We start from the raw sequence: 12856 nt of genomic DNA, 5'->3' as shown, positions 1-12856 counted from the left end.
GGCCACGGTGTGTTACTTCTTTTGTACCTTTGATTACATAGAAGGTTGTGACATTTTTTTAATGTATGATACATAAGCTTTTAGCTAAATTTAATAAGTGTGTGCTTCATTGTGCTGGGGCAAATCACTTCAGTTGAATCGTTTTTTAAGAAATTTGCTACATTTCATGATCTAAATTCACATATGAGTATACTAAGGCACCAATATTTGTTTCAGATGTTAGATATATGTATTTATGATATTTGAGAAAGATTTTGTGTTGCCAAAATGAATAAGACATATTTTACAAGCCAAAACTGCAGCACAAGATTTTCGTTTTTTGTGATTTACCTCTATATACATTTCTGGCTTGTGACAAAATTTGGCTAGGTATCATGTTCTGAACTTTTAACCCAAAGTCCAGAAGGGTATTATCTATGCAAAAATGCATTGAACAAGTTGTGCTTAGACGTGGGAGCGAAATTCATTTTCTAGGCACTTTTTCTCATGTCAGCTCACCGTCTAAAAGGAGTTTTTGAGTCTAAATTACACTATGCATTGCATCGGCATGTATTTTTAATGATACAAATTGCATTATCTTTGAAAAAAAAAAAAAAAAAAAAAAGGGAATCCACATGGCTTTAATAAATGGTCCCACATGCTCACGTTGCTTGTCAGGTTCGAGACCAGCATGGTTGGAGTGGCCTCGTGTGTGTGCATTCTTAAAGGGGCCCTATTATGCCAAACCAACTATTCTTATCTATTGGCACCTACTGTTTATTTGGGATCTGCAAAAGTTCTGACATTTCGAAATCAAACCATTGAGGCATTACGGAAATATTTGTAAAACAATCTTGCCTTCCTTCATACTTCTGCCAAATGGATCGTTTGGTGGAAATATGAAGTATGACAAAAAATAGTTTCATGTGTGCTGGAATGACAATAAAGTTTCCTGAAATTTAGCTCTCTGTTATCTTGAAACTAAAAAAAAAAGGTTAAGGAAGTGTGCCCTGTGGTACACCACATAATGTGTTTTTAATGTTTGTTTTTGGTTGTGTTTTTTTTGCAAAATGTCATACTTGTAAATATTTAGCAAATCATCATGCCTGGTGCCTGTTTTATAAAGTACACATTTTCATGTGTCTTTGAACACATTTTCCTTCGTGTTTTCTATTCTGACGTTTTATGGTCTCTCTTGTTTCTACAGCAGTCCTATGCTCCTCCCCCTCCACCCATGGCTCCACCCAGCCCCAGCACCACAGGAGGAGGTGGAGGTCAAGGAGGAGGTTTGGTGGAGCAACTAAGTAAGACAAACCTGTACATCAGAGGCTTGCCGCCGGCTACCACTGACCAAGACCTCATCAAACTCTGCCAGCCGTGAGTTCCTGTTCCGTTCTATTCAGTTTGATCAGCGTCCTTCAGCACAGAGTTCACACCGTTCCTCATCAGTTGTGCTCAGCAAGTTGTAATTAGTTTTGCGTGACTCCAATGGAAGCTTGTAATGAGCATCAACAGTTTGCACTCGACCTCCACGTCCCACCTCTGTGCTTCCTGAGAGGAAATAACACAACCCAGCTGAGCCTAACCCATCCGTTCCCCTCTGCAGTGGTTCCTCCACACACCGATGATAACACACTAAGCACTCCACTGTATTTTCTCTGTGTTAACGACTATAAAATTAGTCTGAATGGAATTTTAATTGTATTGCATTTAAAGCTAGTTATGGCGGCAATATGACGAACTGATTTGACATGTGATGACTTTGGTTATGGCCAATATGGGAAAGATCATTTGGCGCAAACAAAAATGTGCAGCTACAATATACATTTCTCTCTATTATTACGTGAGAATGGAGCATCCGAAGGTAATAGGCCAATTTTAAACAATTAATGTACTAGTAAAACAGATTTAGGCCATAGCATTTTTAGGTAAAATGTGATGGAAGTAATAATTGCACAATGTGCAAAAGCCCTTCATTGTGCACATCAGTGCTCCTGACAGATGTTATTGCTTTCAAAATGTGAGCCTTTACATTGCCATGCACACTTTCCATGTAAATGTCCAGTTGCTTCCTGAAGAATTAAGTGTTGCTCTGGTAAAGCCTTGCACACAACCGACAAACAAACCAGAGTGTGGATATTTCTTGTATGGATTGTTTGAACGAATAGGCTGCCTCCAAACATTTTAGTGTACTTTAAAGACAAACTGGAAAATCAATTATTTCTTACACAATTTTTCTTTAACAAGATAGTCTAATGGGCCAAGCACACTTCCCGGTTATGGAATGACTGTAATGTGACCGCTACTTGCAGCTTATTAAAGATAACCGACACAATTCTTAAAATGAATCAAATATTAAGTGTGACATTTTGGCTTGGAGCTGTCGGTGCCACCCCTGGGTGCAGAGACAGCAGGCTAATGCAGGTACAAATACATTTAAAGAAGCAAAATACAAGGGAGCACCAGCTTCAGCAACAGGAGTGGATCATTGCTGACAAAACAAAAACAACCGTTGCCAATCTGGGACAGGTGAAGGAGCTCTGACCAGAGGAAAAGTGGTGACAAATGGAGGCAAACAGGAAGTGGAAACAAAATAAGAGCGCTGGACAGGAAAATAAATAAAGTACAATACACTAATAACTGTCATGAGAGCTTATGACAACAAAGACTCACATTTATACATAAGTCAAAACTACAGCTTGCTCCCTCCCTCGAAAATATATGTTCGCAATTAATTATTGACAGTCTGCACCTTCCACTGTAGAAATAATAACAATGACAAAAAAATATATAAATAATCCGCAAAGTCAGACATATTGCATAAAAATAGTACAAAACCCAAAACCGGTTAAGTTGGCACGTTGTGAAATTTGTAAATAAAAACAATGATTTGCAAATCTTTTTCAACTTATAATTTATTTTTTGTTGTTGAAAATAATCACTAACTTAGAATTTCATGGCAGCAACACATTGCAAAAAAGTTGGCACAGGGGCATTTTTACCACTGTGTTACATGGCCTTTCCTTTTAACAACACTCAGAAAATGTTTGGGAACTGAGGAGACACATTTTTGAAGTTTTTCAGGTGGAATTATTTCCCATTCTTGCTTGATGTACAGCTTAAGTTCTTCAACAGTCCGGGGTCTCCATTGTGGTATTTTAGGCTTCATAATGGGCCACACATTTTCAATGGGAGACAGGTCTGGACTACAGGCAGGCCAGTCTAGTACCCCCACTCTTTTACTATGAAGCCACGCTGTTGTAACACATGGCTTGGCATTGTCTTGCTGAAATAAGCAGGGGCGTCCATGATAACGTTGCTTGGATGGCAACATATGTTGCTCCAAAACCTGTATTTACCTTTCAGCATTAATGGTGCCTTCACAGATGAGTAAGTTACCCATGCCTTGGGTACTAATACACCCCCATACCATCACAGATGCTGGCTTTTCAACTTTGCGCCTACAACAATCCGGATGGTTCTTTTCCTCTTTGTTCCGGAGGACACCTTGTCCACAGTTTCCAAAAACAATTTGAAATGTGGACTCGTCAGACCACAGAACACTTTTCCACTTTGCATCAGTCCATCTTAGATGAGCTCGGGCCTAGCGAAGCCGGTGGCGTTTGTGGGTGTTGCTGATAAATGGCTTTTGATTTGCATAGTAGAGTTTTAACTTGCACATACAGATGTAGCGACAAACTGTAGTTACTGAAAGTGGTTTTCTGAAGTGTTCCTGAGACCATGTGGTGATATACTTTACACACTGATTTCGCGTTTTGATGCAGTACCGATTTCTCCAGATTATCTGAACCTTTTGATGATACTATGGACCGTAGATGGTAAAATCCCTAAATTCCTTGCAATAGCTCATTGAGAAATGTTGTTCTAAAACTGTTCAACAATTTGCTCACGCATTTGTTCACAAAGTGGTGACCCTCGCTCTATCATTGTTTGTGAATGACTGAGCATTACGTGGAAGCTGCTTTTATACCCAATCATGGCACCCACCTGTTCCCAATTAGCTTGTTCACCTGTGGGATGTTCCAAATAAGTGTTTGATGAGCATTCCTCAACTTTCTCAGTCTTTTTTGCCACTTTTGCTATCTTTTTTGAAACATGTTGCAGGCATCAATTTCCAAATGAGCTAATATTTGCAAAAAATAACAACGTTTTCCAGTTCGAACGTTAAGTATCTTGTCTTTGCAGTCTATTCAATTGAATATAAGTTGAAAAAGATTTGCAAATCATTGTACTCTGTTTTTATTTACCATTTACAGAACGTGCCAACTTCACTGGTTTTGGGTTTTGTAGAATAGAAGCCATGGCTGTTACGAGGGCAACATGAGGGAGGAAGTATCCAGCAAATGGCAAAGTGTGCGTATGCCCAAAGCGACATTAAACCAATACCTTTTAAAAATTGCTTTCCATAATACAACGCAATTATGGATAATAATTATGCTCCATCCATGTCTATAACACACTCTTATGACTTGTAATCGGAGAGGTTTCAATTTCCTTTAACACCCTTTATTTAAAAAACTGCCTCCTTGGCAATTTTAATATGAGAACAAAATGATATAAAAATCAGAAGAGTGCAATACACACATACACACACATACACACGCTTGCACACAAACCAACCATACTTTGCCCTTCTGCAGCTCAAGACTGCAATATTTCAGCTTCGCCCTGGAGGCGTTTTGGAGAAACAGGGTGAGAAATGGGGGCCAATAAAAGTTTCATTAGAGCCCCAGTCACTGTGCCAAGTGGCCAGTAACATTTCGGAAAAGGTCACTGTGGGAGACGGCCTGTGTGTGTACTTTTGGGCAGCCGCCTCAGCCTTGGCTTTCCAAGTCTTTCCGGCTTTCGGAAACACACTGAGTGGCTCTTTCCTGCCACTCATGGCCGTGACGTGCACATTTAACCCGTATGTCTGAGCACAACACAAACACAACAAACACACTAAAAATGATGCACTGTCAAAAAAGCAGTACCACACTAAAATACTTTCTGTTTATGTACATAGTTTAAATAAAGAACGGGGCAGTCTCCTGCTGCCACACTAAAAACCAAACACGCTCTTCTAACTTAACATCTTTATTTTTAGTATCATGGCTTTGTGGTGCCAATCGACCCACCGGTACGACTGTCCGCCTTCACATTTTGCTATCCTTCTCATCTACTCTTTCCATGACACTGTCTGCTCCCTCCCACCAGTTCCCCCTCGCTTCTGTCTTTGTGCCAGTTTTAAGAGTGTCAGAGAAAAGTGCTGTTGTCAGCTGACATTTCCAATCACCCCCGTGGTAGTCCAACTGTGGACACACTTTTAACATTTTGGGAACAGAGCTGAATGTGTGCCGAATGTAAAGCTTAAAACAAGAGCAATATTGTCTGCTGTGTCTGTCTGTAAATCTGTCTGGGATGAACATTTTTAATTATTCAAAATGTATTCCAGTGGAACCTCGATTTATGATTTTATAAATGGTTCTTCAATATGGTTTGCCACTGAAAAGTTTGCATAGTGAGGCAGAGTTCCCCATAAGAAGTAATGTTAAGATGAATAATTGGTATACGTGTGTATATATATATATATATATGTATATATATATATATATGATTTATATAAATATACGTACATATGTGTATATACTGTATATGTATTTATAAATATACATATGTAACCGGTGGTCTTTTCCTCTGCGCTGTGTGTAATTGAACACGACCGACACCATGGGTTGCTGCTCACGCTGCACTTTACTTGTTTTACTGATAATACAAACAATACAAACGTTGTCAATATTGTTCTGCCATCCTCAAGCCCCTACGCAAATATAATACAGAACAAAAAAGTGAACTTTAAGTTTTTAACGAGACAACACACTTTTCTGTCGTCGCGTGAACACCTACCTCTCCCGTTATCATGGACAAAAGGGAAGTAGGAAGGTGTGTCCAACGCATATAAAAAGACAGGTGTCACAGCATTTATTGCAGTAGGAGGGACAACGAGACAATGGTTCCACATCGACAAAACATTGAACATTTACATGCAATGTTCCCTCTAAGCTGCGCGCCTGTGCAATTGTGCACTGCTCAAGCGTCCTCTGCGCACGGCAAATCTATGCCACGCACAAAATCAAAAAAAAAATTTAGCGCATAACACATTTCGACACACGGACACGACAGAGAAAACAGTTTTCGTCATCATTGTTCTAATATTGTAACGTCTGTCGAGACGCTTTCAGGACATGAATTCCATCCATCACTTTACTGAGCAAAACTCTTTATTGTCGGCCATAAACACATCACCAAAGCATTAGTAAAAAAAAAATATATCTAGCAAAACTGGTCATTTTCTGCAGTACAAACCAGACGAAAAGCAACTTTGTTATATCAACAGCAGCCGCTCGCTCTTTCTCACTTGCGCCAACACATGCACATATTGCACTTAGCCAGTGATGCGTTTACAGACACACAAAAAGTCGGACAACTCCAACACCACACATAAAGTGTCATTCCAGGTCGTTACACTATGATTTACCAATCAAATGTGTGCTTATTCTAGTGTCATTTATTAGGAATCTTAATTTATAAATATTAATCATGAAATGCTGTTAGTATATTAAATAAATACTAATAAAAATATATTTTTTACAAACAGGAAGTTGCAGGAATGTACACATGATCCCCTGCTTACATCTCATTGTGCAACATGTGAATGTTTTAATGGGAACTAAATGCAATGTCTGAAAGGGGTACAAATTATTTCCAAAGCAGGACCTCCACCCAGACAAACAATACAAGTACACAGTTCATGAAAAACAATATTTTTTGTTATTGTCATTGTAAGTGGGCCTAAACACTTATATTAGAAAATCCATCCATCCATCCATTTTCTACTGCTTATTCCCTTCGGGGTCGCGGGGGGCGCTGTAATCATCTCATGGAAATTACTGCTGTCATTTGATTATAATAATAAGAGAATGTTGTCTGTCTATCTGTGTTGGCCCTGCGATGAGGTGGGGACTTGTCCAGGGTGTACCCCGCCTTCCGCCCGAATGCAGCTGAGATAGGCTCCAGCGACCCCGAAAAGGACAAGCGGTAGAAAATGGATGGATGGATGGAGATTGAACTTGTTATTTAGTCAGGTTTGGGACAGGTGTGCTGCTGGTGTAGCCACAGTATGCACGTCTGATGTAGCTCACATGGGCTCCACTGAATGCTCAGGGAGTTTTTGCGTTTGCTCACACACATGAAAAATTAGAGGGAACATTCTTTACACATTTTGTGTAATTATAACAATAATAAAACATTATAAAATACATTATTTACATGACATAATTGACCCTGTTACACATATATATGTGTATATATATGTATATATATATATACTGTATATATGTAGGGCAGCACAGTGGCACAGGGGTTAGTGCATGTGCCTCACAATACGAAGGTCCTGAGTAGTCCTGAGTTCAATCCCGGGCTCAGGATCTTTCTGTGTGGAGTTTGCATGTTCTCCCCGTGACTGCGTGGGTTCCTTCCGGGTACTCCAGCTTCCTCCCACCTCCAAAGACAAGAACCTGGGGATAGGTTGATTGGCAACACCAAATTGGCCCTAGTGTGTGAATGTGAGTGTGAATGTTGTCTGTCTATCTGTGTTGGCCCTGTGATGAGGTGGCGACTTGTCCAGGGTGTACCCCGCCTTTCGCCCGAATGCAGCTGAGATAGGCTCCAGCACCCCCCGCGACCCCAAAAGGGACAAGCGGTAGAAAATGGATGGATGGATGGATATATATACATAACCCCGTTTCCATATAGGTGTGAATGAATGATGGGTTCCCACTTCTCTGTGAGCGCTTTGAGTATCTAATAATAGAAAAGCGCAATATAAAATCTAATCCATTATTATTATTATTATTATTATTATATGAGTTGGGGAATTGTGTTAGATGTAAATATAAATGGAATACAATGATTTGCAAATCATTTTCAACCCATATTCAGATGAATATGCTGCAAAGACAACATATTTAATGTTCAAACTGATAAAAAAAAATGTCTTTGCAAATAATCATTAACTTTAGAATTTGATGCCAGCAACACGTGACAAAGAAGTTGGGAAAGGTGGCAATAAATACTGATAAAGTTGAGGAATGCTCATCAAACACTTATTTGGAACATCCCACAGGTGAAAAGGCAAATTGGGAACAGGTGGGTGCCATGATTGGGTATAAAAGTAGATTCCATGAAATGCTCAGTCATTCACAAACAAGGATGGGGCGAGGGTCACCACTTTGTCAACAAATGCGTGAGCAAATTGTTGAACAGTTTAAGAAAAACCTTTCTCAAGCAGCTACTGCAAGGAATTTAGGGATTTCACCATCTACGGTCCGTAATATCATCAAAGGGTTCAGAGAATCTGGAGAAATCACTGCACGTAAGCAGCTAAGCCCGTGACCTTCGATCCCTCAGGCTGTACTGCATCAACAAGCGACATCAGTGTGTAAACGATATCACCACATGGGCTCAGGAACACTTCAGAATCCCACTGTCAGTAACTACAGTTGGTCGCTACATCTGTAAGTGCAAGTTAAAACTATCCTATGCAAGGCGAAAACCGTTTATCAACAACACCCAAAAACGCCGTCGGCTTTGCTGGGCCTGAGCTCATCTAAGATGGATTGATACAAAGTGGGAAAGTGTTCTGTGGTCTGACGAGTCCACATTTCAAATTGTTTTTGGAAACTGTGGACGTTGTGTCCTCCGGACAAAAGAGGAAAAGAACCATCCGGATTGTTAAAGGTGCAAAGTTGAAAAGCCAGCATGTATGATGGTATGGGGGTGTATTAGTGCCCAAGACATGGGTAACTTACACATCTGTGAAGACCCCATTAATGCTGAAAGGTACATACAGGTTTTGGAGCAACATATGTTGCCATCCAAGCAACGTTACCATTGACGCCCCTGCTTATTTCAGCAAGACAATGCCAAGCCACGTGTTACATCAACGTGGCTTCATAGTAAAAGAGTGCGGGTACTAGACTGGCCTGCCTGTAGTCCAGACCTGTCTCCCATTGAAAATGTGTGGCGCATTATGAAGCCTAAAATACCACAACGGAGACCCCCGGACTGTTGAACAACTTAAGCTGTACATCAAGCAAGAATGGGAAAGAATTCCACCTGAGAAGCTTAAAAAAGTGTCTCCTCAGTTCCCAAACGTTTACTGAGTGTTGTTAAAAGGAAAGGCCATGTAACACAGTGGTGAACATGCCCTTCCCCAACTACTTTGGCACGTGTTGCAGCCATGAAATTCCAAGTTAATTATTATTTGCAAAAATGAGTTTATGAGTTTGAACATCAAATATCTTGTCTTTGTAGGGCATTCAGTTCAATATGGGTTGAAAAGGATTTGCAAATCATTGTATTCCGTTTATAATTACATCTAACACACTTTCACAACTCATATGGAAACAGGGTATGTATGTATATATATATATATATATATGTATATATATCCATCCATCCATCCATCTTCTTCCGCTTATCCGAGGTCGGGTCGCGGGGGCAGCAGCCTAAGCAGGGAAGCCCAGACTTCCCTCTCCCCAGCCACTTCGTCTAGCTCTTCCCGGGGGATCCCGAGGCGTTCCCAGGCCAGCCGGGAGACATAGTCTTCCCAACGTGTCCTGGGTCTTCCCCGTGGCCTCCTACCGGTCGGACGTGCCCTAAACACCTCCCTAGGGAGGCGTTCGGGTGGCATCCTGACCAGATGCCCGAACCACCTCATCTGGCTCCTCTCGATGTGGAGGAGCAGTGGCTTTACTTTGAGCTCCTCCCGGATGACAGAGCTTCTCACCCTATCTCTAAGGGAGAGACCCGCCACCCGGCGGAGGAAACTCATTTCGGCCGCTTGTACCCGTGATCTTGTCCTTTCGGTCATAACCCAAAGCTCATGACTATAGGTGAGGATGGGAACGTAGATCGACCGGTAAATTGAGAGCTTTGCCTTGCGGCTCAGCTCCTTCTTCACCACAACGGACCGATTCAGCGCCCGCATTACTGAAGACGCCGCACCGATCCGCCTGTCGATCTCACGAACCACTCTTCCCTCACTCGTGAACAAGACTCCGAGGTACTTAAACTCCTCCACTTGGGGCAAGATCCCCTCCCCAACCCGGAGATGGCACTCCACCCTTTTCCGGGCGAGAACCATGGACTCGGACTTGGAGGTGCTGATTCTCATCCCAGTCGCTTCACACTCAGCTGCGAACCGATCCAGTGAGAGCTGAAGATCCTGGCCAGATGAAGCCATCAGGACCACATCATCTGCAAAAAGCAGAGACCTAATCCCGCAGCCACCAAACCGGATCCCCTCAACGCCTTGACTGCGCCTAGAAATTCTGTCCATAAAAGTTATGAACAGAATCGGTGACAAAGGGCAGCCTTGGCGGAGTCCAACCCTCACTGGAAACGTGTCCGACTTACTGCCGGCAATGCGGACCAAGCTCTGACACTGATCATACAGGGAGCGGACCGCCACAATCAGACAGTCCGATACCCCATACTCTCTGAGCACTCCCCACAGGACTTCCCGAGGGACACGGTCGAATGCCTTTTCCAAGTCCACAAAGCACATGTAGACTGGTTGGGCAAACTCCCATGCACCCTCAAGGACCCTGCCGAGAGTATAGAGCTGGTCCACAGTTCCACGACCAGGACGAAAACCACACTGTTCCTCCTGAATCCGAGGTTCGACTATCCGGCGTAGCCTCCTCTCCAGTACACCTGAATAGACCTTACCGGGAAGGCTGAGGAGTGTGATCCCCCGATAGTTAGAACACACCCTCCGGTTTCCCTTTTTAAAGAGAGGAACCACCACCCCGGTCTGCCAATCCAGAGGTAACGCCCCCGATGTCCAGAGTCTTGTCAACCAAGACAGCCCCACAGCATCCAGAGCCTTAAGGAACTCCGGGCGGATCTCATCCACCCCCGGGGCCCTGCCACCGAGGAGCTTTTTAACTACCTCAGCAACCTCAGCCCCAGAAATAGGAGAGCCCACCACAGATTCCCCAGGCACTGCTTCCTCATAGGAAGACGTGTTGGTGGGATTGAGGAGGTCTTCGAAGTATTCCCTCCACCGATCCACAACATCCGCAGTCGAGGTCAGCAGAACACCGTCCTCACCATACACGGTGTTGATAGTGCACGGTCAAGCTCCTGCCTATCTTGCCGATTGTATTGTACCATATGTCCCGGCAAGAAATCTGCGTTCAAAGAACTCCGGCTTATTAGTGATTCCCAGAGCCCAAAAAAAGTCTGCGGGCTATAGAGCGTTTTCTATTCGGGCTCCAATACTATGGAATGCCCTCCCGGTAAAAGTTAGAGATGCTACCTCAGTAGAAGCATTTAAGTCTCATCTTAAAACTCATTTGTATACTCTAGCCTTTAAATAGACTCCCTTTTTAGACCAGTTGATCTGCCGTTTCTTTTCTTTTCTTTTCTACTCTGCTCCGGGGTGGACCGCTAGCCTGTCCATCAGATGGGGACATCTCTACGCTGCTGACCCGTCTCCGCTCGGGATGGTTCCCGCTGGCCCCACCATGGACTGGACTTTCGCTGATGTGTTGGACTTTCACAATATTATGTCAGACCCACTCGACACCGAGGATGTCGTTGTGGCTTGTACAGCCCTTTGAGACACTTGTGATTTAGGGCTATATAAATAAACATTGATTGATTGATTGATTGACTGCTTCCCCTTCCTGAGGCGGCGGATGGTGGTCCAGAATCGCTTCGAAGCCGTCCGGAAGTCGTTTTCCATGGCTTCCCCGAACTCCTCCCATGTCCGAGTTTTTGCCTCCGCGACCGCTGAAGCCGCACACCGCTTGGCCTGTCGGTACCTGTCCGCTGCCTCAGGAGTCCTATGAGCCAAAAGAACCCGATAGGACTCCTTCTTCAGCTTGACGGCATCCCTCACCGCCGGTGTCCACCAACGGGTTCTAGGATTACCGCCACGACAGGCACCAACTACTTTGCGGCCACAGCTCCAATCAGCCGCCTCGACAATAGAGGTGCGGAACATGGTCCACTCGGACTCAATATCCAGCACCTCCCTCGCGACATGTTCAAAGTTCTTCCGGAGGTGGGAATTGAAACTCTCTCTGACAGGAGACTCTGCCAGACGTTCCCAGCAAACCCTCACAATGCGTTTGGGCCTGCCAGGTCTGTCCGGCATCCTCCCCCACCATCGCAGCCAACTCACCACCAGGTGGTGATCGGTAGAAAGCTCCGCCCCTCTCTTCACCCGAGTGTCCAAAACATGAGGCCGCAAATCCGATGACACAACTACAAAGTCGATCATGGAACTGCGGCCCAGGGTGTCCTGGTGCCAAGTGCACATATGGACACCCTTATGCTTGAACATGGTGTTCGTTATGGACAATCCGTGACGGGCACAAAAGTCCAATAACAACACACCACTCGGGTTCAGATCCGGGCGGCCATTCTTACCAATCACGCCTCTCCAGGTTTCACTGTCGTTGCCAATATGAGCGTTGAAGTCCCCCAGTAGAACGAGGGAATCACCCGGGGGAGCACCCTCAAGTACTCCCTCGAGTGAATCCAAAAAGGGTGGGTACTCTGAGCTGCTGCTTGGCGCGGAAGCGCAAACAACAGTCAGGACCCGTCCCCCCACCCGAAGGCGGAGGGAAGCTACCCTCTCGTCCACCGGGTTGAACTCCAACATGCAGGTTCTGAGCCGGGGGGCAACAAGAATTGCCACCCCAGCCCGTCGCCTCTCACTGCCGGCAACGCCAGAGTGGAAGAGAGTCCATACCCTCTCGAGAGAACTGGTTCCAGAGCCCTTGCTGTGCGTCGAAGTGAG

The 12856-nt window shown here is 44.0% G+C and overlaps 1 protein-coding gene across 2 annotated transcripts in view; it reads left to right on the top strand.

Moving 5' to 3' along the window:
- LOC133660198 (RNA-binding motif, single-stranded-interacting protein 3-like) overlaps positions 1 to 12856 on the top strand; it is a 467861-nt gene that overhangs the window by 154014 nt on the left and 300991 nt on the right. For both annotated transcript variants that reach the window (XM_062063470.1, XM_062063468.1), the window contains exon 2: positions 1187 to 1356. In XM_062063470.1, the coding sequence (XP_061919454.1) occupies positions 1187 to 1356 (170 nt within the window). The remainder of the gene's footprint in view (positions 1 to 1186; positions 1357 to 12856) is intronic.

The sequence above is a fragment of the Entelurus aequoreus genome, linkage group LG11, assembly GCF_033978785.1.
Source record: "Entelurus aequoreus isolate RoL-2023_Sb linkage group LG11, RoL_Eaeq_v1.1, whole genome shotgun sequence".
In the NCBI taxonomy this organism is placed as follows: Eukaryota; Metazoa; Chordata; class Actinopteri; order Syngnathiformes; family Syngnathidae; genus Entelurus; species Entelurus aequoreus.
The sequence above is the reverse complement of the archived record's forward strand: the minus strand, read 5'-3'. Positions and strand labels throughout refer to the sequence as shown.